The sequence below is a fragment of the Culex quinquefasciatus genome, chromosome 3 (assembly GCF_015732765.1).
Source record: "Culex quinquefasciatus strain JHB chromosome 3, VPISU_Cqui_1.0_pri_paternal, whole genome shotgun sequence".
Classification (NCBI taxonomy): domain Eukaryota; kingdom Metazoa; phylum Arthropoda; class Insecta; order Diptera; family Culicidae; genus Culex; species Culex quinquefasciatus.
In genome coordinates this window covers 55198876-55225914 of record NC_051863.1, presented here as the reverse complement: position 1 = coordinate 55225914, position 27039 = coordinate 55198876, and the positions used below count along the sequence as shown (strand labels likewise).

Sequence of the window (27039 nt, the reverse complement as noted above, 5' to 3'; positions counted from 1 at the left end):
AGATGTTCGGTTTTTACTGTAAGAAAGGAAAATGGAAATAACGTCACGGTTTCAACATTTCAATCAAAATAGTGTTTTAAAATGCATTTAAATTGCATTATACCTGCCCCTATGTTTTGCCACCACTAGTTCCCAAAATTTCTAATTATTGAGGAAAATTTTATTTTTTTGCGAAAAATATTTTTGTTTGCAGAGCTGTACATTGGAATTTTATAAAAATTCTAAACATTTTTAAACAAGCCCAAACATGCTAGACATGATTAGCAATGCAGAAAAATGCATATAAGATTATTTTCAGTTGATTAGACTTATATTTTCATGGAAATTTTGAAGTTTTTGAAATTTTTGCCCCTAATTTTGGGGGGTAGGGAGCGACATAAACTTTGAAAAATATTTGCAACAGTCTCACCTGCAAAAAAAAAAATTGAGAGTGATGTCATTCCAGGATCTGCATGGCAAATTTTTAAAGTGCTTTTTAAGACCTTTCAAACGCAACAAATAGAATCAGGTTACATGAAGACAGGACAGAAGGAAATTGTTTACAGTATGTTTCAAATCTAGTGATTTTTTTTAAGAAAAAAAAATTAAATCGATAAAACATACCAAAAAAAATTTAAGCAAAATCATCCCGGTTATGCATGTCAGAAAGAAAATAATTCAAATGATTGTTGAATTCTGCAATTCGACGTCATCGTGCTATCTTGTCGCTCCCGCAATTTCGACGTTCCGAGAAAAATGTGTTTAACATTGAATATAAAAAAACTAGAGCACGCAATGTAAACAATAACAAACACCTTTTTGTTGGCTGACCATTCTGTGCATTGTCCCGAAGTTTGATTGAAGTTGGTTGCTGGAATCTCGAGTTATAATTACAAATGTTTACGGTAGTCTAATTTGTGCGTGCGTCAAACGCGTTCTAACCTGAAATCCCTTTGGCCAATTGTCGCACTTACATCAATTTTCGGGGAGTGACAAGATAGCACGACAAGATTGAAACTACTTTCAAATGTAAAGTGACAACAATAATTTAGGATTGAAATCGAATTTTGGAGATCTGTGAAGGTTAAAAAAATGCACATACGACAAGTTAACACGAATTGCTGACAAAGATTTTAGTCAAAGGTCACATAAAATAGAGAGATGACAGTTATGTCTGTGTCAACGCACTTTTTTATGCGGTTGCTGTTATTTTAAAATTAAAAAAAATATCATGCAGAATCATAAAATTACAAAAATAACAAATACCATAACAACAAAAATAGAAAAATAAAAATAATTAATTTCCACCAAACCCTTTTTTTTTCTCCTCCCGCAGGACCCCGACGCGTCCTACGACATCAACGGCAACGACTCGGACCCGATGCCGCGGGACAACGGCGACAACAAGCACGGGACGCGCTGCGCCGGCGAGGTGGCCGCGGTGGCCTTCAACAATTACTGCGGCGTCGGGGTGGCGTACAACGCCAGCATCGGAGGTAAGAAGACCGCGGATTCTGCGGATTGCAACGGGCTTTTCTTTTTTCGCTAATGATTAATTGATTCCGCGGACGATGGCGATGGCCATAAATGACAAATCGATTCAGTGAGCCGCGGGATTGGATGTGATGGGCCGCGGAATTATGGCCAGTGAGAGCCTTTCTGAATGGCTTCCCATTTGGGCGGAAATGTCCGCGGTTGAAAAGCCATCAGCCGTCAGTGAGTCCCAGCCAGTGTCGCGGGGGATTATCTCTTTGCAGTGTGTGGGCGGGTATTTACAATGGTGCGCTCTATCGGGGCTTATCGTGTGTGAAATAATTTAAGTTGAATTCAAATGAAAATATAAACTGTCCTCAGCAGGATAAAAATCGCGTTTGATTGATTGGGATTTCCATGGCGCATGATTAATTGGTAATTTTCATATTGTCCGTACATGTCAGTTATTTCCAAAAGATTTTCTGAAATTATTTTTGTCTGATCCATGAGAAATGAACCAAATTGAATTCGCAAATAAAAACAGGAAGCTCTACCAAATCACGCCACCTACACTTTGCTAACGAGCTCACACCCGCCAGCGATCCGAATCCTTTCAATCAGGCTCATTACTCTGGATTCACCTGATTTGCAAACCGTCAAAATTTCGCCCATTGATCCCGGCACTATGAATAGCAGCAGCTCAACCGGGAGAAGTCCCTTATCAAATCATGCCCTGCCTTCTTCCCCTCCCTCAAAATCTCTTTTCATCCCACGCCGGTCATCGATACCTTCGCCGCCCCGTCATCATCCGGTTCATCAGCCCCAGTTTCCCAGAAACAGAACTGAAAAGGGATATTTTCGTCCTACAATAGCGCGAGGAAATGGCGAGTTGGAGTTGAAGGTTGGGGGAAACCCACCCCAAATCCCATCACATCCATCATTGATCCGCATGTTTCCATCATTGTGTGTATATTGCAAAGTCGGAGATTTTTTTTCCCCTGGTGTGATGCTTCAACGGTTCATGGAAGTCTGTGTCCAGGATTACATCGGATTTTTCCCTCCGTTCTACAGGGTTAACTCGTTATCTGAGCACCATTTCTGCTATCTTATGTAATATTTTACAACCGAAACCCGCTTTGTCAAACATTCGGGGTTTCACTGTAATCCAAAAGATAAGTGTGTCTGCGTGTGACGACATCCAGCTTGATGCGTTGTCGACTAACAGAATTTGGGGCTTGAATATGATGGGGTAGCGTGGCAGTTTGATGACTTTGAGCTTTTTTTTCCTCTCTCTCTCTTGCATTGTTGAAAATTGTTCGATCCCTCCTCACACACAATGGACGGCAAGCTACGCACACGACGCTTGTTGAGAGATGGTCCGTAACGGATGATGACTTGCGAAAACATGTGAAAGCACCTTCCTCACGTTGATCGATTAAGGATGATCTGGTATCATCTGGTTCTAATGATTTTCGGAATCAAACTCTCGACTTACGAATCTCTTCCCAACTACAATGTCCATACAGAGTTGTTTAAATAATCCGAAGCAGCTTTTGAGGATTTTTCTGAAACTCTACCAATTGAATTTTGATGATTTCAATACAGATGAGAGATTTGCCGAATCCAACTCCAACGCCGACTGCTGACTCTAAACATAAAAGTTTCAACTCTGATTCCACCAAACTGCAAGTAACATTCGAAAATTTAACTAAATTATTTCACACTATCAATGAAAACTGAAATCTAAAGTTTTGCAGAATCCGACTCCGGAATGACTCGAATCTACAAACGTCAACCTTCAAACGTCTTTCCATTACCGACGTTCATACAAAACTGTTTTCAAGAATCCAACTCTAGCTCTGGCTTTAAAGCATTTGTCCGGGATCTCAATGGGTTCCAACTCTGATGCTTCAACGCTGTCGATCATTACAGCAGAGTAGTATAACATACTCACTGAAGCTATGCAAGTATGATCCGTGGTCAAAAATCAAAACATTTTGCTTGTTACGGTGGTAGACTCAAAGATCTTAACCCCAGGGAGTCCAGAAAATCCCAAGAAGTTGTTACTCACTGAAGCCGTCTGGGTATCTTGATCTCTTCATGTGTCTTCTTGCTTCGTTGGAAAGCCTCTTGCACAAGATAACCGGAATTTCCGGATGACCTAGAACATCTCAGGTGTTCAAAAACCATGCTTACATGTTTATGTAACATAACCTTGATTTGACTTGCCATTACGGAAAGGACACACTACAAGTTGTCGTATCCAATAAAGCAATACATTATAAAATTACAAACAAAATAATATACAGTTTGAAAACATTCCAAAATTATGAAAACCCACAAAATATAATTTCCAGAATCCAACTCCAACTACATATCCAGCTCCTCTTAGAATCAATCTCAGAATGTTTTATTCCTACTCTCAAAGTGGCTCGACTCCAACCTCGACTACCAACTTCGAATGTGATTCCAACACCGAATTTCATACAAAAGTTGTTTAAAAACCAACTTCAGCTCTTGCTTTTAAACACCTGTCCGGGATCTCAGAGGGGAGTCAAACTGTGACTCCTCAAAGCTGTCAACCATTTCTCAAAAAATATTTAATTCTTGATGATTTCCGGACAGAATTATCAAGATTTGCAGAATCCAACTCCAACATTGGCTCTCAAAATAATTTGACTTCACAAACGAAGAATGACATTTTAACTCCGATCTCCATACAAAACTGTTTCAAAAAATCCGATTCAAACTCCAGTTTTAAAAGATTTGTCCGGGATCCTAGTGGGTTCAAACTTTGACTCCCCCCACCCCCCCTTGGGTGAACAATTTCCATACAAAACAAATATTTTTTGTATGGAGCGTGAACAATCGCTGACCCCGCCCCTAGGTGTCCCCGTGGTTTATGGATGGTCTCTTCACAAGTTTTGCAAAATCTTGATGACTTTCACTCTCAATGTTTAAGATTTGTAGAGTACAACTCCGATTTTAGTTGTCAAAATAACTCGACTAGACAAATTTCAAATGTCAATCCGACTCCGACATCCATACAAAGCTGTTTTATAGAAACCAAATCCAACTCTAGCTTTAAGGTGAAGCCGTTGATCATTTTCGAAGAAAATTGATCATCACTATAAAATATTCTGTATAAAATTCAATTTCACGAATTTCAGCACCAAAAGGAATCAGCGTGTGCCGGTTGTTGCCTTCTTGAAGCCACTGAAGGAATTTTTGATCTAAATCAATTGTGCTTCAAAATTTATATAATTTTGTGGCACAGTCATTGACGTCCTAGTTGGCAATCATTGATTAATGACGATTTCCATAACTTTACAAGGAATAGGATAATCGTTACCAAAAGGAATCAGCATGTTTAGAGCACTATTCTAAACAACTTGTTGAAGGAATTTTGTCCAAATATTGAAAGCGACGCAAAATTTATATCTTTGAACGAAAAATCATGACAATGATGGAAGTCTTCACGTTAACCCTTTCGGGTCTGATGGGTCATATATGATCCAAATATCGAAAATACCAAAATTAGTCTGTAATTTGCGTATGGTCAAAAGAATTATTTTCCCATCATTAACTAAAAAACATATTTTTAAAAAATTCAGGTCTGAAAGGGTTAAAGTATTTGTCCGGGATCTCAAAACGTTCAAACTCTGACTCCTTAAAGTTGTCAACCATTCAACAAATTTTGCTAAATCTTGATTATTTTCACTCCAAAATTTCAAGATTTGCAGAATTCCACTTCGATTGCAGCTCACAAAATGAATCGTTTTCATAAACTAAGAATGTATGGACTTGGCTTCAAAGGGTTTGTACGGAATCTGAAAGGGTTCTTCAACCCTTCAACCATTTTACAAATACAATCTTGAAAATTTTCACACTGAATTCTCAAGATTTGCAGAATCCAACTCCGATATTGGCACTCAAAATTAATCGTCTTTATAAACTAAGAATGTTATTCCAACTCCAACTCTAACTCCTATCGATCATTTAACATCAATTTTGCCAAATCTTGATGACTTCCACATTAAATTCTCAAGATTTGCAGAGTTCATCTCCGCTTCCAGCTCTCAAAATGACTCGACTCTACAAGCTCTAACAAAGTCAGTCATTTGTACACATTTTGCTAAATCTTCATGACTTTCGCACTAAATTCTCAAGATTTTCAAAATTCAACTCCGGTGACCCAAATGGCTCAATCCTACCAACTTTAATTCCCACTCTACTACAGCTTCCTGGAAAGTTGTTGAGAAATAAGTTGAACTCTTAGTAAGTGACTTAAACTCCTTAACATGACTTTACTCACCAACAGCTGTGAAGTCGGAGTCGGTGCCGGAGTTGGAGTCGGTGGAGTTGGGTCTTTTCGAGGACCCGGAGTCAGAGTTGAGGTCGGAGTTAGCAAATTCTGAGAAGCTGGAGCCGGAGTCGAAGTCAGCTCGTTTTGAGTCAGTTCTTTTTGGAGAGCTGGAAAGCCGACATCGGATTTGGGATAGAAAAGAAATCCGACTCCAACTTGAACCCTGACTTTTAAAGAGTTGACTTATTTCAGGAAAACGGAATCATTTTTGGAGAACTCTGACTCCAGCTCTAAGAATGGATAAATCCAGAAAAGCTGAAGTTGGTGAGCCGTCACATTCTTTGGGTGGGTTTGTTGACTCCGAGTGTGGATTTTTAAAAAGGACTAATTTGACTCTAAACCTATAATTCTTATTTAATCCAGTGCCTAAAGTGGGAGTCTCTTTACGTTAAGTTCTGAAGAAAGACTAAACATTTCGTCGCCGTCGTGTTAACTTGTCGGATTTCAGGTCAGAACGCGTTTGACGCGCGTACAAGTTAGACCACCGTAAACATTTGTAATTATTACTCGGGACTCCAGCAACCAACTTCAATCAAACTTCGGGAAAATGCACATAATGGCCAGCCAAACGAAACGTGTTTGTTATTGTTTACATTGCGTGCATTCGTTTTTGTTTATTCAAGGTCAAACATTAAAACGCGTTTTTCTTGGAACGTCAAAACGGCGGGTGCGACAAGATAGCACGACGACGACGATTTTTTGACACCCTCTGTCGTCACGTTTAACAGCCCATCAAACTCATCTTTCCCCCCTCTCTCCCCCCCCGCAGGAGTCCGCATGCTGGACGGCACGGTGAATGACGCCGTCGAAGCGAAAGCCCTCGGCCTGAACCCGGACCACATCCACATCTACAGCGCCTCGTGGGGTCCCGAGGACGACGGTTCCACGGTGGACGGACCGGGCCCGTTGGCGCGGCGCGCCTTCATCTTTGGCGTAACGAGCGGCCGCCAGGGCAAGGGTTCGATCTTCATCTGGGCGTCCGGCAACGGGGGCCGGTACACGGACAGCTGCAACTGCGACGGCTACACCAACTCGATCTTTACGCTGTCGATCTCGAGCGCGACCCAGGGCGGCTACAAACCGTGGTACCTGGAGGAGTGCTCGTCGACGCTCGCCACGACGTACAGCTCGGGAACGCCCGGTCACGACAAGAGCGTGGCGACCGTCGATATGGACGGGTCGCTGCGACCGGATCGGATCTGTACGGTTGAGCATACCGGGACGTCTGCGTCAGCTCCGCTGGCGGCCGGAATCTCTGCGCTAGCGCTGGAGGCGAATCCGTCGCTGACGTGGCGTGACATGCAGTACCTGGTTGTGCTGACCTCGCGGCCGGAGCCACTCGAGAAGGAATCTGGCTGGATTCTGAACGGTGTCAAGAGGAAAGTGAGCCACAAGTTCGGGTACGGATTGATGGACGCTGGATCGATGGTGAGTTTGGCTGAACAGTGGACTAGCGTGCCTCCGCAGCACATCTGCAAGTCTCGCGAGATCAACGAAGATCGACCGATCGAGGGGTCGGTTGGGTACACGCTACAGACGCACATGGACGTCAACGGGTGCGCTGGAACGGTGAACGAAGTCCGCTTTTTAGAGCACGTTCAGTGCAAGATAACGCTGAGGTTCTTCCCGCGAGGTAACCTCCGGATCCTGCTGACTTCCCCCATGGGAACCACCAGTACGTTGCTCTTCGAGCGACCTCGTGACGTAACCAAGTCCAACTTTGACGATTGGCCCTTCCTGAGCGTCCACTTCTGGGGTGAGAAGGCCGAGGGCCGCTGGACGCTGCAGATCCTCAACGGAGGTCACCGTCGGGTCAGCCAGCCCGGCATCCTGTCCAAGTGGCAGCTCATCTTCTACGGAACCGACCAGAACCCGATCCGACTGAAGAGCGACGGCCAGCGTAGCTCCGGTGCGTACTCCAACCTGAACCCGTTTGTATTTCCCACCGAAACCGACATCAACCAGCCGTCGCTGAACGGCGGCAACTACTACCAGTCCCAGGATCTGTACTCCAACTCGATGAACTACCCGTACGTGTTCGCCGGGGCCGGCAGCAGCATCGACAAAAGCGTGACCACCCTGAACGGGCACAACATCCCGACGGCACAGCGCGAGAACGTGATGGCCGACTCCAACAACAAGCTGGTGGTCCTGCACGACTGTGACCCCGAGTGTGACCAGCAGGGCTGCTACGGCAAGGGACCGACGCAGTGTGTCGCCTGCAAGCACTATCGATTAGATAAGTGAGTATTGATTTTTTTTATTTACAGCGGCACCACTAAAGCTAACTTTCTGCCGTTGCAGCACCTGCGTGAGCCGCTGTCCGCCCCGCAGCTTCCCCAACCAGGGTGGCGTCTGCTGGCCCTGCCACGAGTCGTGCGAAACCTGTGCCGGCGCCGGCCAGGACAGCTGCCTGACCTGTGCCCCGGCCCACCTGTACGTGACCGACCTGGCCGTCTGCCTGCAGATCTGCCCGGACGGGTACTTTGAGAGTGAGTAGTTCTTTTTTTTTATGTGACGACGTAAATTGCAATTTGCATATTTTTGGACTCCCTTTGTTGTGTGTGTGCGTGCGCTGTACGTGTGTGTTTGTGATTTATATTAATTAATCGAAAGAGCCAAACCCGGCGGTGGCACTGTTGCACTAAATGAGTGCTGCCATAATTAAGCGGTCCAATTGGGTGAAAAATCCTGGAGGCCCCCCCTTCCGGGTGTGTGGTGAACCGATTTCGTGTAGTATTGTACGGTTTGGACCATGTCCGGTGGTTTTTCGGGTTTGGTGGTCGGTGCGACTTGGTGGTGTGTGGCACGTTGCGTTGTGTCTGTGTCACGTTTCGAGTGCATTTCGGGGAAGGCGGAATTGTTTCAACAGGATGAAGTTAATTATTTTTCAACCCGGAATTGTTGCAATTATTGGGAGTTAAAATGGTGAGTTTTTTTACCATTGATGTTGGTAGATTTTGGTTACGGTTTGTTTTATCATATGTTTTAACTGAAAATCAATCAAAAATTTCCCTTGAAAGATGCAAATTCAAAATTGATCGTGGCTCAGAGAAACTCCAACTATTAACAGTCAAGTTACTAAGCCCCATTTTAGCGTTACATGGATTTTCAAAAAGCTGTAACTTGGTGAAAATTACATGAATTATCAACTTTATATATACCATTGGATTCGAAAATTAATCAACTTTAAGATAAAAATATTTAATATGGTGGTTTAGGGGGGCGGGTCCCCGGGGGGAGGGGCCAAAGGAAAAAAAACAGCGTTACATGGAATTCAAGGGCTCAGAGCACATCGTAAAATAACCCAAAATACCAACTTATATAGGTTTTTGGAAAGGGGAGAACCTCTACTTTAGGGGAAAAATATTTAAAACATGTTAAAAATATTTTAACAATTTTTAAAAAATAGTTATCGTAACTATTTTTACAAAAGTAATATTCATTTGAACTATAAAGCCAAATTTTGAAGAAATATGGCCATGCGACATATCAAAATTCATGAAATTATTCAAGGAATCGATATATGAGCAATTCAACTTGATTCGGTTGAACCGGTTCAAATAACCGGTACCGGTTGAACCGATTCGGTGTTTTTACTGCAAATCATGTCATGCGACGTGTCAAAACTCTTCAAATTAGCTCAACAATCTTTTTGTGATAAATTTGAACCGATTCAGTTGAACCGGTTCAAATAACCGGTACCGGTCTGAACCGATTCAGTGTTTTTACTGCAAATCATGCCTTGCGACGTGCCAAACTCTTCAAATAATCTCAACCATCTTTTCGTGATAAATTTGAACCGATTCAAATGAACCGCTTCAAATAACCGGTACCGGTTTGAACCGATTCCGTGTTTTTACTGCAAATCATGCCATGCGACGTGTCGAAACTCTTCAAATAATCTCAACAGTCTTTTCGTGATAATTTTGAACCGATTCAGTTGAACCGGTTCATATAACCGGTACCGGTTTAAATCGATTCCGTGTTTTTACAGCAAACCATGTAGTGCGACGTGTCAACAATTTTCAAATAATCTCTACAATCTATTGGTACTGAATATGAACCGATTCAGTGAAACCGGTTCAAACAACCGGTACCGGTTTAAACCGATTCCGTGTTTTTACAACAAACCATGTAGTGCGACGTGTCGAACATTTTCAAATAATCTCATCATTATATTGGTACCGTCATCAGGGGTGACAATGGGTCTGGGGGGTGAGATTGGGTCATACAAATATCAGCATTTTTGTATGACCCAATCCCAATCCCCAGACCCAATGTCACCCCTGATGACGGTAATGAAATTGAACCAATATGGTTGAACCAGATCAAATTACCGGTACCGGTAAGGACCAATTTTATATTTTATAGCAATCCAAGTAATGCGACCTGTTTTCGTGAATAATTTGAACCGATTTTGTTGTACTGTTTCAAAAATCTGGTAACGATTCGCACATATTCCATGATTTTACTGCAATGATATGGTCATGCGACGTTTTACATAAGGCTACTAAAAATATTTTTCATAGTTTTGTCACTCCCATCCCTTCGAAATCTACTCGAAATATCAGGGGGCAAAAGACATTTCAAAAAACTTCAAAATTTCGATAGAAATATATGTGCAATCAGCTGAAATCAATTTAAAATGCATTCCTTTGCGTTCAGAATCATTTTTAGCATAAGCTGGTTTATAAAAAAAATATTTTCGATGTAAACCTTTTTGCAATGTTTGTCGTATTTCAAATTATTTCCTTTTGACTTGAACAGTCCAACGTACAAAAATAACAACCGTTTCCTACCATAAATTGATAAATTGATAAAAAAATAAATTGATAAATTGATAAATTGATAAATTGATAAATTGATAAATTGATAAATTGATAAATTGATAAATTGATAAATTGATAAATTGATAAATTGATAAATTGATAAATTGATAAGTTGATAAATTGATAAATTGATAAATTGATAAATTGATAAATTGATGAATTGATAAATTGATAAATTGATAAATTGATAAATTGATAAATTGATAAATTGATAAATTGATAAATTGATAAAATAATTAATTGATAAATTGATAAATTGATAAATTGATAAATTGATAAATTGATAAATTGATAAATTGATAAATTGATAAATTGATAAATTGATAAATTGATAAATTGATAAATTGATAAATTGATTAATTGATAAATTGATAAATTGATAAATTGATAAATTGATAAATTGATAAATTGATAAATTGATAAATTGATAAATTGATAAATTGATACTGCTTGTAATTTATTACCATTATTGTTTTTAAAAATGAGATTATCAAAAAGGCAAAATGTTATTAAATGGAATAAAGGTTGCTTTGACTGTAAAGCCATTGATCAATTTTTAAGAAAATTGATTATCACTGAAGCCAGATTGGCCCCGGGTACCTAGGCTATCAAGTGTTATTTTCTATTTTTTTTTCATAAAATGTATCCTCAACTGCACAGTAGTCCATATCGCAAAATTAAGTGGAAAACGGATTTTCCGAAAAATTGTGATGTTTTGGAGTGTTGGTGTCTTGAGAAGAGTTGTTGCAAAAGAAAAGGGGCAACTTTTCCCACTGAGAATTTTGGCTCGAGCCTCGACTCGATCTGGCTCGAGATTGAGCCTGAATCGAGTCGAGGCTCGAGCCAAAATTCTCAGTGGGTTGGTTTGGTTGAAAATTAGGGTGGTTCACTATTAGGGTGATTTTGAACATCTAACTTTTCAGGAATATTTTTGGGATTTTTTTGTCTTCTAGAAAGTTATTGGGCTTGCCAATCTAAGCAACTTTGTCGAAGACATCAAAATTTTATCTCGTAATTTACGCCCTCTACGGCCACATTTATCGAAAGCATCTGAGCAAACCTTCAAAAATCAGTTTTTTGAACGTATTAATTCAGGGTTAAGTTTTAGAGAAAAGCGATATTTGCAGCACTAAAAAACTCTAAAAAACAGACATTTTAATTTTTTGACAGGTCAATTTGGACTTAAGGGCCAAATATTACAGGCATTTTAAGGTAAAAAAGATGCAAATTTGAAACTTAAATATCTCTTGAAAATTAGACATTATCAAATGAAGATACCGTAAAACGGGGATGATAGCCGAGGTGAATATCCCTTTTCTCTAAAACTTAACCCTAAATTACCACGTTCAAAAAAAACTGATTTTTGAAGGTTTGCTCAGATGCTTTTTTATAAATTTGGTCGTAGAAGGCGTAGATTACGAGATAAAATTTTGATGTCTTCAACAAAGTTGCTAAGATAAGCAAGCCCAACAACTTTCTAGAAGACAAAAAAAAATCATTCCTGAAAAGTTAGATTTTCAAAATAACAATAATAGTGAACCACCCTAATTTTCAACCAAACCAAAAGTTGCCCCTTTTCATATGCAACAACTTTTCTGAAGACACCAAAGCTCCAAAACATCATCATTTTTCGGAACATCCGTTTTCCACTTAATTTTGCGATCTGGACCACTGTGAACTGGAGTGAATCAAAACAACAACCTGAATTATTTTTAAGAGTATAAAAGTGTAAGAACCGTAAACCGGGGAGACAATGTTTGAATTTCGATTTATTTTTCAAATATCATTCGAACGATAAGACTTGTTTAAAGATTTTATAATTTTTAAATAAGTACTGGGGAAGGCCACACCAAGTCCATGCTAGTTTGCACATAAAAGCCCAAGTAACATTTGTTTCCAGGAGTTCTACAAGAGCTCTTCAAGATAGCTACAGCATAGAAGTTTGGACCGCGGTAGGATAACATTCTCTTCAAAACTTCTTCAGGAGTTTGGAAGAGTACTTGAAGAGAGTTTTATCCTACCGCGGTCCAAACTGCTATGCTGTAGCTATCTTGAAGAGCTCTTGTAGAAATCCTGGAAAAAAATGTTACTTGGGAGGTTTAGTCTAAATTGCTTTAAAAATAGTTTTGTTAAAAATTGTAATTTTGAAAACCGGGGTGACTTTGAAAGTCACCGTGCACACCAAAAAATAGTCATGTGATTTTACGTCTTTTAGATGCACATAACTGGAGCGTATCATAAGACGCAAAATTACGTCTGATTTTAAAATTACACGAAGATGAAAGCTGAAAAAATAGTCGAGTAAAATTACACTACTTGAGAATTACACGAATGTAAAATCAAACCGGCTACATAGACTAAAATGTTAAAAGTAATTCTTTCAGATTTTATAACATCATTTTAAAATTGAAATTGGTTAACTTTATTCATTTATTTTTTTCAATCACAAAACATTTTTTCACTATAACACTTTGTAAACAAACACACGGCCAAAGTTCTGACTTCCCTTGTTGCTCTGCTCGCGTTGAAATGGCCATTTTCTGTAAGCCTGCCCCCAACTCACCGGCGCCGGAGACCAAAACACTAGCAGCCAGAAAAATCAGTTCCGTCTGGTCACAGGCTGAACAGGCATCTGGCCGGGTCATCAAGATTCAGACCTTGACCTCCTCCTTGACCACGGAAAAGACGCCAACACTCACGGAACCGGCTGCCGAAACGAACGGTCCGATCAGGGAGGAGAGCTCCTCGAATTTCTAGGGCTTCGAAAGTTTCTGTGCTGAGCGATGCGGTTGCTGGGAGCTTTCCTGGCCATCATCACTCTGTTTGATCCCGGCATGCTTGGTGAGAGGCCTGCATAAGATTCCCATCCCGATACACTTCGGAACATGGCCCGGATTTTCAGCGCACTGAAACAGGAAAACAAAGGAAACAAGCAATGTCACAAATCGTGCTAATTGTCGGAATTTTTGAGCACTTACCTTGGGTATGGGTTTTCTATGTCCTTTTTGACCGGTGGAAGCAAATTTCGGACATTGTTCCAGACTGTTGCTGAGTTTTTCTTCTAAAAAATAAATTTGCGTCGACTCTCGTTGCTCTCGTTTCGCGTTGTCGAAGATGGCTGACATTTCGAAAGTGACAAACTGCACTCTCAAGAGGAAAGCAATGGGTTGGTTTAAAATTGTGGCTTATTTGATGTAAAATTAAACGAATTAACACGCTCCAGTTATGTGCATCAAACGTATCGTGTTATTACGTTTCGAATAATGTAAAATTCAGATAAAACCATTGCCAAGAAAATTGGCAATTTGCGTTTGATTTGCGTCGTAAAACCGCAAAATTACATCACATTTTCAATTACACGACCGAGTTTTCTGTTCGATTCGTAATTACATTCAATGTAATATTAATATTTTTTTAGTGTGTCTTACCAATTTCACTTTAAAAGTGTACACATTCAAATTATAATATTATATTGACCATTAGTAAGGTCACTAAAAATGTTTTATTTGAAAAAATGCTTTTAAATGTTTGTTTAACTCAGTTCATGTTCATGAAATTTAAATAAAATTTATAAAAATATTAGCCAAAGTGAAAAATCTCCCAAGTTTGATCAATATTCATTGGAATTTTTTTTTAATCCGAATTATTGTTAGAAAATGATTCTACTGAAATTACCTGATTTCTTTTGATTTGAATTCAGTAAATAACACTTAACATTCGTAATGTTGGATCTATTTTTTTCTGTTCTTTTTGTAAAATTGTTCAAGGAACCCGATAAAGCAGTTTGTTTTCCGTTTAGAACTCTTGTTCATTCAAGAAAAACATGTCAGCTTGAGAGTATTTAAATAATCCTATTTATCAGTGTTTTTATAATTATAATTAACAAAATTTTTGAAACTTTTGAAAATTTGTTGAACACAACTTTTTAAGGTACCGTAAAACGGGGTAACTAAGGTTGATGATTGCAAAACAACTGAACGAGTGTAAAATGCACTTTTTGCATTCAAATGTTGAGACTGTGGCTTGTGAGTTCAATTAGTTGGGTGGTGACGCGCGGTCAATTATGTGGCATTGTGTGTGAAAAGAAGAGAATTTTGCTTCGTGTTTCATCCTGATTGGCTTGCTCAAGTCCTTCCTACATCATCGTTGATCGGGAGGCACGACGTCGTGTGAATTGTTGCATTAAAATAAGTTTAAGTATTACTGTAAATGACTGCAAAAAGTGCTTCCTGTATCATCAATGTCGTCTGGGTAATCGTGATGAAAAATTACATTTATTCAGTGTTTAAATACCTGTGCGCGAGTGTTTTGGTGTGCTAATTAGAAAGACCTTCCCATAGCATCGTTGCTCGGAAGGCTCGCCGACGGGTTTGTTATGAAAGTCCTCCCCATAGCATCGTAGCTCGGGAGGCATCGAAAAGCCAATACCTTATCCTACTAACCCAAAAAAAAATAATAATCACGTGATGCTTGAAGGAGATGCTGTGGATTCAACGGTCTCAAGCGGTATCAACAAGTATATAGCGAAAAACTATGTGCTTGATGAGTCTGCAACTTCAACTATCGGACTAACATTCCTCCCTTTTGTTGAACTGCAGGCTTCTTGGGAGGGCGCCGGTATTGACTAATAAAGTCGGGGTCTTCAGGGGTTAAACAGTGAACGGATGGTTGGCTCCCACTGATCATTTTTGATTCATTGTTTAACTTCAGCTGATCTGTCAATAACGGAGTAGCAGCTCATTGGCAGTCAACCATGCTCATGCTCATGCTCATGCTCATGCTCAAATGTTGAGACTGTGGCTTGTTATTTCAATTTTTAGTTTTTGGAAATTTGAAACACTTTCATATTTATAGTACAGTTGGTTGAAACGCAAAGGACATTCAAACAATCGTTTTGCTTGTATAAAGTAACAAACTGAAGCTCTTAGGATGAGAGTACACCTTTACCACTGCGTCACAGGATTTTGTTGGAGGAGAAGCACAACTGCAGGATACGTAAGCTGCAATGTTTTTTTTATTCCATTGAAATAATATTCAACACACAGAACTAAACTCACTCATGGAATCGTTCCATCAAACACCTGTTCATCAGTGAAAGGGAAGTTCCGGGTCGTCAACGAAAACAGTTCTCCAGATACTCCACTGCAAACAAAAAAAACGCAATCTTTTAGCATAAAGTTTCACAAAAAAAGAAGTTTCAACCCCCCAACCAACCTGTCCATATCGCAGTGGTACCCCATCCTCAGCTCCCGCGGCCACCCGTGCGCCAATCGCTGGGACACGCACTGCCTCGGCTTGGCCACCGGATGGAACCGATGCACGAACGCACTGTTGTAAAAGTACGGACACAGCCCGTGCGACCCCTTGGGAAACGGCCGGGCCGCCACCTGGTCCCGGCCGCAGTTGCCCATGTTCCAGCTGATGTGACAGTCGCGCCTTCTCGTCCCAAAGTTGGCACTCGTGTGGATGCACTGGACCTGCCGGGCGGCCTGCTTCGGATCCAGCAGCATGTGCTCCGGCACGTTGTCGAAGCCGGGCCCTGCCGGATCACACGCTGCAAGGGTTTTTGGGTTTGGAATAGGCTAATTTGTATTCAGGTTGCCGCGACCCGACTTACCGTCGATTCTGTTGATTTTCTGAAGTCCGAACCTGCGGGAACCTTCCAGCGCGAGATGGGCGCCCATGCTGAACCCAAAGATGTGACCCTTGGCCGGATCAAAGCCGATCGACTCCATCCTTCGCAGGTGAGCGGCCAACACGTTGGCTAATTTGTCAAAATGAGGCAGCAACTCGTTGAAGTAATCGATCGTGTGGCTGTTGTTGGCGTAATGCATCACCATCACACATCCCGTCCGGTGCACGGTAAAGTTGGACACCATGTCGCCGACCCACTCCGAGTCGGTTCCTTCGCGCCACCCGTGCACGATGATCGCAAACTGTTCACTAGGCTTGCAACTGCTTTTGGCGAAGTCTGCATTGCTGTCCGGAACGTTGACCAGCTGGTTCGAACCTCTGGAATCCAAAGTAGTCCGTAAAACATCACACAATACCCAGAACAAGTCTCACACTCAGCACCTGTCGAACATCAGAAACCTGATCGTGCCAGTGACTCGATCAGCTGCTTTCACACCGCCGTAGATCACACAAATCACCGCGCAGATCGCCCATAGCTGAGCACCGTTCATCAACCTTTGCGCCATGACGGTTCGGAACTGACTGCGAGACGCCTAATTTACACATTTGGGGCGAGCCCGCCTCTCGTCAGATACCGGTTTTTACCAGACGGTCCCACCCCGAGTTTGGGGCGCCCGAAAAGAACAGAAAGTGTAATTGTTTGCCTCCCCTCCCAGCACTGACGTAGATAACAACGTCTTCGACCGGGCCGCTCCGCGAGGGAGAACTTGGTTGGATTGAACCTTTAAAAAGGTGCGTCTCATGGTTTGACGGGAGAATCTGGAAACAGCTGAGCAAAAAGTTTGATCACACTTGTCGACAAAATTACTTTTCTTCTGGAAGGTGGAGCAGTTTTCGCCAAAAATGTGATAGCGATCTGAGGAGATCCTAATGTTTGACAATAAGTATTTTTTCATACAGCTATTCCATATGAAAGTGTAAACTCAAATTTTTATATTGCCCATTACCCAAGGAGAGATTCCTTGGCCCAAATAAATAGATACGTATATTTTTATTTGGTTATTACGGCGTTTCAAACCTAGTTAGGGTGGTTCCATAACTGTCAAAAAAAACTTTATTTTGACTGCAATTTCTCGTCATTTTACCTGATTTAGCTCTTTTGTCGTACGTCACTTTTTGACGTTCCGAGAAAAACGCGTTTTAATGTTTGACCTTGAATAAACAAAAACGAGAGCACGCAATGTTAACAATAACAAACACGTTTTGTTTGGTTGACTATTCTGAGCATTGCCCCGAAGTTTGGTTGAATTTGGTTGCCGGAGTCCCGAGTTATGATTGAAAATGTTTGTCTCTGTGTCAAGCGCGTTCTGACCTGAAATCCCTTTGGCCAGTTCATTCATATGAAAAGTGACCAAAAATGCACGGAGTCTTGCCTTCCTCACTGAGGTAAGGCTATAATCCTGCTCTAAAAATGAACTTTGTTTAAAAACGTCGTAAACACAGCTTCATGTATACATATCGACTCAGAATCGAAAACTGAACAAATGTCTGTGTGTATGTGTGTGTGTGTATGTATGTGTGACTCACCAACTAGCTCTTGTTTCTCGGCACTGGCTGAACCGATTTGACACGAATCTGTTGCATTTGACTTGGTTTAGGATCCCATAGATCGAGTTTTACACAGAATAAAGTTTCGATAAGTAGTTCAAAAGTTAGGTATAAAAATGTGTTTTCACATAAATCCGGATCTCACTTAAATGTACGTAAACGATGCCCAAGTCCATCATCCCATCATCCGACCCATCGTTGGTTAGGTTATTAAAAGACCTTTCCAACGAGTCTAAAACATTGAAGATCTGGCAACCCTGTCTCGAGATATGGCCCCTTAAGTCATATTGATGTACTTTTTGGAAGCCGGATCTCACTTAATTGTATGTAAACTATGTCCGGATCCATCATCCGACCCATCGTTGGTTAGAATATTGAACATTGAAGATCTGGCAACCCTGTCTCAAGATATTGATTTTTATGTACTTTTTCATTACGCATCTAAAAAATAGATGAAATTTGCGTACAACCCCATCATATCAGACATTGAGTGAGGGAGGCTCCAACCACATAGGTGTATTAAGTTAGTTTTTTTATTTTTATTTCCGTGATTCTCGAACGCAAATCCATTTTCGTTCATATTCTTAGAACAGTGTACCACGACGTCGTTTGTTTTTGTAGGTCTAGACGATGAAAAACAAAATCGACCCAAACTGTGTAAATGAAAACAGTGAAAAACAGACTTTAGTAGATAATATTTTTACAATGAGCGGTAATAAGGTGAATGCAATTTTCAAGGCGAAGTTATAGGGTAACAAAAACTACGCAGTCTTAATCATTCTGTTGAACAGTTTGAAATTAAAAGTATTTTATTTTAAAATGATTAGGATGGCACAAAATTGTAATTCACCTCGTTAACCTTTTTCATTATTTCAAATAAATACATATGACAAATAATATGGTGAACATTTATTGATCATTTAAACAAAACATTATAAGTGAATATTGATCACCCTAATACGAGCACTCAAATGTTGTTGTTTATCCAGGGCTGTCGGATTACCATAGTTACATACCTAAGACACCTTGAATATGAAGATATGCTCAAGGTTTTCTGGAGATCAAATAAGATAACACTGCAGCTGCTCTTGTAGTGTGTTGTAGAGCTTAATTAGCCCATCAGTTATCTTACAAATTTGAAGCTGGTAGGAACTGGCATAACGTACAATCACCACATGTTTCAAACCAGCAAGCTTTTAAAATAAAATTGAAATTTCAATCAAATTTGCCTAAAATTGATAAATATTCTCAAATTTTCCTACCGCTGGAATTTTGGAAAGCGGACAATTTTCCTTACACTTTTTTACTGACATTTTATAAATATGATGGTTGGAATCTGTTTCATTTTTTGAGATAAAAAAATTCAATTTCTGAAATCTCAATGAAATAAAAAAGCTGATTTATAGTTTCAACTGACGGATTTTTTTTTGATTTCCCAAAATTATTCAAGTGCGTTTTTTTTTAAATAAAAAAAAGTGTCAGAAGGATTTCTTTGATATTTGAATTACTGCAATCTTTGTAGAAACTTTTCTGATTTGAGAAGTTTTCAGAGTACCGTTACAATGCCTTGAAATTTTTATGTTTTGCAATTGGCATGTCGCAGAATTTCGATTTTTTTTGCGTTATCAACCTTTTACCGAAGAAATCATGTTTTAGGGGACAACAAACTACAACTATTGAGCCAAGGAAAAGTATGCAGAAATAATTTGCCGCAGTGTTATGATTTTTTTTTTCAAATTAAATGTTTTTTCTGAGAAAATAGAAATGACATTGAAAATATTTTGTTGACTTCAATTTTAGCTTGAATTAAAAATTAAGTTTGCAACCGAAAGTGATCAAAAGTTTATTTTTAACTAAAATTCCAAGTCAAGTTTTACGATTTTCGGTTGCAAATTGATTAATGTCAAAAAGGCCAAACATTCAATATTATGCCCTGTTGAAATGTTTGTCTTGATTTGAATAAAAAAAGAAAATATTGTTTTCTAAAACTCGGATAATTTAAGAATGTTTCATATTTTAACATTAAAAATCGAACATATCGATATCGACATTAGAAAATGGTAGGTTGTTTGAGTGAGACTAATAAAACGTAAATTTTCTTGTTTTCAAATCATTCCGTGGCAATATCTCAGCAACTTACGGTCGTATAAACAAAGTGCAAAATGAGCAAAATAAAGAGAATTTGCATAGCAATTCCTTCAAATCCTTCAAAATATAGAGATTTTTGAATTTTCATATATCATTTTTGTATGGACAGCTGCCAAATTTGTATGGAAAATTATTTGGACAAACTAATAATGCAAAATGACTTCTTTGGGCATACAGAAGGCACCAAAATAGTTTCAGACGGATTAACAAAATCAAAATAATCGAATGACTGAAATCTCAGAGAATTGCTCCTGTACAAATGTTTTTTCTGAGTAGTACTCATAACCTACAACTTTGCCAAATACACCGAACCGGTCAGAAAATTCCTTCAAAAGTTATAGAGTTTTGAGTATTCAAGTTCTATTTTTGTATGGGCAGCTGCCAAAAATTCTGTGGAACTTTGTACCAATGACAGAAAATGCCTTCTTTGGTTATAGGAAACGCCCCCAAAAAGTTTATCCCAATAAAAAAAAATACAAAAAATGCATGAAATCGGCTGATTTCGTTAGAAATTGCCCAGTTTCTATTTTCACTTTAACTTTAACCACGGGATTGAAACTCGTCTGAAAAACATGTACCGTAAACTGGGGTGACTTTGATAGCCCGGGGTGACATTGATAGAAATTTAATTTGGCCACTAATTTTGATACATCCAATGTAACAGTCACATTTTTGCATATATGTTCGATAATAAGCTATCCCTTAATGCTTACATACTAAAATTTCACAAAAATGTTAGGATTTTAATTTGACGGGCATTTCAAAAACCTATCAAAGTCACCCCGTGCTATCAAAGTCACCCCTGTTTACGGTATCATTTTCTTCTTTAAAACGGTGGCGCCGCGTGGTGGTAGCTAGAGGGTGACGAGCGGGAATTCCCGGGAAAAAAATCCCGGGAAATCGACCATTGTTGGACCTCTCGATTCCCGGGAAATTTGGTCGAGAGTCCCGTGAAATTTTTTACTTATAAAAATCGAAGCAAAATGTTATAAATTAATCAGAAAAACATTTGAATAATTCGAAATGGTTTAGAACATTGACTGTTCACTTGTCGTACGTTCCAATAATTATAATTGAGAGAAGCCCAAAAAATGTGGAGCCCAAAATTTACCTTAAAGCATACTTACAGAGGTGGGCAAAAAAGAGCGAATCGCTCAAAGAGCCGGTTCACTGAAAAGAGCGAACGAACCGTGGCTCACAAAAAAAGAACCGCGGTTCTTTTTTAATCTCCAGTCTTTTGAAAGATCCGTTTCAAGATGGCATGATTTTTGATATCAATATAATTTATTGAATTTAAAAAAATAGTATTCAATTTGTTTTTGAGAATTGGAAATGCAATTTCAAAAATGTCAATGCTTATAAAAATTAATCCCAAAAGTAAATGATTAGTTAAAATCTTACCAAAAATGTACTGAATACTGAATATTTTATCGATTCAATCACAATGTAGAAAAAGTTCTAAGAATATTTTCTCCAAATAATATATTAGCATTATTTCAATTCATGTAGAAATTAATACAATTTAAATATTACAAGCAATTTTTCCGGCATGCTAGATTTAAGTTTGGATGCCATTCTATTACTCGAATGTTTTGGTTCGAGTAGAAATCTTGACATGAAGACCACCAAGACCTATGGTTTTCAAGGGCATCTTCTCGTTTTCAGTTTAAATTTTTTATCAAATAATTTATATAAGTCCAATGTGAAATAACTTATAAAATCACACAATTCTTAAAAAAAAAACCTTTTCATCCAAATTTTGAAAAAGAGCAAAAGAGCCGTTCAAAAGAGCGGCTCTTTTTAATGAGCGAACGAAAATGAGCGGCTCCTTAAAAAGAGCGATTTTGCCCACCTCTAATACTTAGCAGTTACATCCCAGAAATGAAATATAAAGTTTTTTTTTATTTTTGCATAATTAATTAATTTTTCCTTCTCTTGCCAAATTCACTGTTAGAATATCCAATTACATCAAAATGAATTATAGTTCAAATCATAGTTGAAAGGAACTCAAAAACTCTATTAGGTTATAAGAAATACGGAATTGTTAATTGATTATTTACTAATAAAATACATTGAATTAAATTGTATTATTAACTGATATAGAGAAAACCCTTTTCAAAATTTTCAATTTTCATATCCTCTTTATAGCTATTTCATTGTTGATGTCAATAATTCATTTTGTGTTTCACATTATCCTCAATATTAGAATATTTTTTGGAAGAAAAAACTCTGGATATTTGTAAAGATTGCCTCAATCTTTGTTAAGGTCCGAACATTCGGGTTTTCCTCATAATTGTAAATATTTTTTCAATGAATATTTTCAGTTGACCTTAAACAAGAAATGAATCATAAAATTGGTTTGAACTGTTATGTATCACATTGCGATACTGGGAAATTATATATTTTCTATTTTTTACTTCACAAAAATCTAATAACAAGTGCATGCAACAACTTTTGAAACATCACTATGTGCGAATTAAGACTCGTAAACATTTTAAACTACAATTTTGTGTCCCAAAAAGCTCAAAAAACGATCTTGTATTTGCAGATTAATAAAAAAAAATCTAATGGCTGAAATAGTTCCTTGAAGTATTCAGGCTACTCAAATTAACGTTTCTTTTAATAAATATGAATTGATTGTAATTGAATTCATTGAAAAGACATAAATTTATGACTTTTCCTTTTTAAATTATTGGCACTATTGGCATAGTTAAAAAAACTCCCGGGTCCCGGGAAATGGCCAAATTCAACTCTCGATTCCCGGGAAATTCAAAATCTCGAGAATCGTCACCCTCTAGTGGTAGCTGCCCTGTTTATTACACTGTGAAATTATTCATGGCTAATCCCAGAAAACAAAAGGTAACAACAGAAATGTTCGTCTTAAAGGGGTGCTGCAAAAAAAACTTATTATTTTTACCAAATTTTCAAACAAGTCAGCAACGAATTACATGTTTCATATTCGAACTATACTTAAAAGTTGGTTTTGTTATTTGTTATTGCAAAACCGCATATTTTTTAACGAAAGTGCCAAAAATATTCGTAATTACCATTTGCCTCTTGGTGGCGCTTTGTGTTAGTATGTGTGCGGTCGATGTTTGCGGACGTGCACGCAGAACGGCAGAACACAGAACAGTGGGAACTAGCAAAAATGCCTCACTTTCTTCTGATTAAAGTTGCTATATTGAAATTACTTGAAGATTCATACCCGTGAGTTAACCCTAACAATGGAGACAGTGTTTGAATATGGCCAAGTCATATTTGCGTAGGTCAGGCCATTAAATGCTTAGTAATTGTCACGTTTACCTAATTTTTTTTTGTTGGATTTTTTTAGGACTAAGCTAATGATTCAAGGTTATATATGTTTTTCAGACAAGTTACAACTGATTACAGTTGGGTTATCATTTGATAAACATTGTTTTTCATTGTGATTTCTGCATAAAATCTAAACGCATTCTTATTTAAATTGCTTGTTGTATCACACAAATCAAAGTCAGGTTTGATTTACAATTATTAAATCATCAGTTTCCCTTCAACTCTATAAAACACTTCTTTCTAACAAAGTGTACTCAACTATTAATCAAAGAGGATGGGGCCGAAAACTCAATCAAGCACATAATTGAAGCGAAGGATGCTCCAGTTACAACTTGGAAAACGTAATAACCTGTTCGTATTAACACAGAAGAGAAAAGGATTCCCTCTTCCCCTTCCGGATGATCATGCTTTGATGTCAGAGTGGTGTCTTCTGCAATCGACTTCCTTTAAATGTAACATCATCCATTCAATCACTGTGTACCGTTGTGCAACTTCTCTATTGCATATGTTTCTGAGGTATAAAAAAGTTTATCTGTGTGTATGTCTGAGTGTGCGCGCACTTCCCGTATGTGTGAAGTCTGTAATTGAACCTGCAAATTTATGAAAATTAATTCCTTCTTTCCCTTCTTTGCATTTGCCATCATCGACCTAATAGACACACTTCTTTGATGTAAACTTGCCTTCAACTTGTTTTTGCTCTTATTTCCCTTCTTCTCTCGCAACCAACCCAGATTACGACAACCGGACGTGCGTGCCCTGCGAGGCCAATTGTGCCTCCTGTCAGGACCGGCCCGACTACTGCACCAGCTGTGATCACCATTTAGTTATGCATGAGCACAAGTGCTACTCGGCCTGCCCCAAGAACACCTACGAGACGGAGGACTACAAGTGAGTACCGACTGTGGTGAACGGGGGAGGGGTATTTAGAATATTGAGATGAGCAGGTGAATTTTGTTGGAGGTTTTTTGAGTATTTTTAGCATTTTTTTTAGCTAAAGCCAAATTCCAAAGTTGATTTTAAATAGCTTCACATAGTAAGATGTGAACAATTTTCTCTTTCTTATCGTTATTCTGATAATTCTATCGGCGATAATTTTATCGACAGTAACGGACGGTAACTCATATTTAATGTATTTCTTAAATTGACTAAAAACCTATCAAATTATGTTGAATTTTCAAGCATCCTTCGTAAAAAATATGGGTTAGATGACAAGTTTCAAAATATAAATCGTAAAATTTTCAAAATATACCGTAGTACTCAATTTTTAAAAATTTGTTATGTGGGTATCAAAATTTTGCATGCATTTTCACTGTTTTAGAGTTTTTTGAATGAAATACTAAAGTTTTCACAAAATACCGTATTTGCTAGAAAATACAAAAGATTTGTAATTTGGCATATATTTAAACTGTTTAGAGATTAATAAATATGTAAAATACTCAATTTTTCACTAAATTCCGTATTTCCTCAAAAATACTATTTTTTATAATTCGTAAACGTTATAAAACGATTTGAAGTTTTGCATGCATTTTTACTGTTTTATATTTTTTATAATGAAATACTAAAATTTTCACAAAATAAAATTTCTCGAAAATACTAAAACAGTGAAAAAACAGGTAAAATTTCGCATCGTATCATTATGGGTATCAACCCATAATGCAAATTATAAAAAATTGAGTATTTTCAAAAAAATACGGTATTTTGTGAAAATTTCAGTTTTTCATAAAAAAAAATCTAAAACATTAAAAAGGCATGCAAAATGTAAAATCATTTGATACCGATTTTGCGAATAATAAAAATTGAGTATTTTCGAGATAATACGGTATTTTGTGAAAATTTTAGTTTTTCATTAAAAAAACTTTACAGCAGTATGATGTGAAAACTTTAGATTTTCATTCTACTCTAAAACAGTGAAAATGCAGGTAAAGTTGCAAATTGTAAAAATTTGAGTACCATAAACCGGGGTGACATTGATAGGATTTTTTTTTTGGAATATTTTCCAACTGTTTAGGTTTTTCTCAAAAACATGTACTGGTTCATGCACTATTTTTGAAAAACAGTTTTTCAATAGTGCTTAAAAAATAAGTATCCTTAAAAATTCTTATTCTGCATTCCCGGGTGACGTTGGAAGTTGTAGTTTGTTTTGTAAAAATCAGATTAAATTTATCAAAATTTTAGTATACTTCAAATGTACCATCGCTAAGGTAGCTGATATAGTTTAGAAGAAATTAAATTTATGGTTATATTAAGTTATTTATGTTTATAAACCTTTTATCGAAATATTTATTAATTTTAGATAAAATTGTTCAAAAGTCACAATTTTTCCTAACATTTGTTAAAGTTTTGTTGTTTATAAAATTATCGATTTATATTGCATTTTAAACTGAATTGGGAGCATGAATCAGAAGTTTTCACATTTTATATAAAATTTGTTCAACCGCAAATGCCTATGTATATGGATTTGTTTTAATTCTGTTTCAAAAACACATAAAATTGATTATTTACATACTTATTTTACCATCTCTTTGTGGTAAATTGTCCAAAAAATCCAAAAATGCATTTCGTTTCGATTTGAAATCATGTTCATTGAGAATATCATGACACTTTGAGAATATTAAAATAATGCTATTCATCAATATTTTCTAAATTATAATTTACTTACATTTTAAATTAATCAACATATTATGAAAACTTTTTCTTGAGGTACTTGAATACTTCTCTACCATGACCAGTATGAATCCATAGCATTCCGTACGTATTTAATTTGTACTCTTCATTTTGCGGAAAAATCTTAAACCTATCAAAGTCAACCCGTTTTACGGTACTTTAAAAATACGATATTTTGTGAAAATATTAGTGTTTCATAAAAAAAACACTAAAACAGTGAAAAAATTTAAAATTTCGCTTGATAACCATATTGCAAATAATAAATGAATAAGTACTTTGAAAAAACGTCATTTTTTGAAAATTTCAGTATTTATACTTTAAAATTTGATACATTATCAAAAAATATATTCTAAACGGATGCATTAAAAATAAAACATAATAGGCGTCATCCATAAAGTATGTCACGCAAAAATCGATCAAAATTAACGATTAGATTATCGTTATCGTTCCGACGATAACGATGACCATTATCGTCATCGTTAGACGATAATAATAACGACGATAATTCTATCGATTAACAATCTTGGTATTAATTGAACAATTCAATCACATTTTTTTGTTATTTTTACATTAGAAACATCACAACTATTTACTATTTATCATTTTTTCGCTAGATTTATCAACATCACCCTCACCCAACAACAGAAGACTTCAATTCAAACAGAAAACAGGTTTTTGTGCATACATTTTCATTCTATTCATTAAATTCATCCCAAAATCGAAGCTTTAAATTAATTTTAAAATTAAATCTCAAAATGATACGTTCCATGTTGGCATTTGTTTCAACATTCTCCTAATCTTTCTCAGAAATATTTCTCCTCAAATAAAGTGCACTCTTAGCATAACTCACTTGTTGATGAAGCAAACAAAAAAAAAACGTCCTAATGGTACCACATCGCACAAAGAAAGCCAACCCATTATGTTTGTGGGGATAATGTTTTTTTGTTTGCTCAGATCAAGTGACCATCCCTAATCCCTTACGTCTTCTTCTTCACAGTACACACGTTCGCATTTCCAAGTCAT

At 37.7% G+C, this 27039-nt stretch overlaps 2 protein-coding genes across 3 annotated transcripts in view; one reads left to right on the top strand and one right to left on the bottom strand.

Moving 5' to 3' along the window:
• Nucleotides 1–27039, top strand: part of LOC6048628 (furin-like protease 2) — a 614884-nt gene that overhangs the window by 554129 nt on the left and 33716 nt on the right. For both annotated transcript variants that reach the window (XM_038260446.1, XM_038260447.1), the window contains exons 6-9: nt 1316–1475; nt 6588–8061; nt 8123–8310; nt 24084–24240. In XM_038260446.1, coding sequence (XP_038116374.1) covers nt 1316–1475; nt 6588–8061; nt 8123–8310; nt 24084–24240 — 1979 coding nt within the window. The remainder of the gene's footprint in view (nt 1–1315; nt 1476–6587; nt 8062–8122; nt 8311–24083; nt 24241–27039) is intronic.
• Nucleotides 15668–17068, bottom strand: LOC6048627 (pancreatic lipase-related protein 2). Its single transcript, XM_001865486.2, has 4 exons — nt 16726–17068; nt 16268–16662; nt 15865–16204; nt 15668–15792 (listed from the first exon to the last, which is right to left on the bottom strand). Exons 1-4 carry the CDS (start codon nt 16848–16850, stop codon nt 15708–15710), a joined length of 945 nt encoding a protein of 314 aa, XP_001865521.2. The 5' UTR covers nt 16851–17068; the 3' UTR covers nt 15668–15707.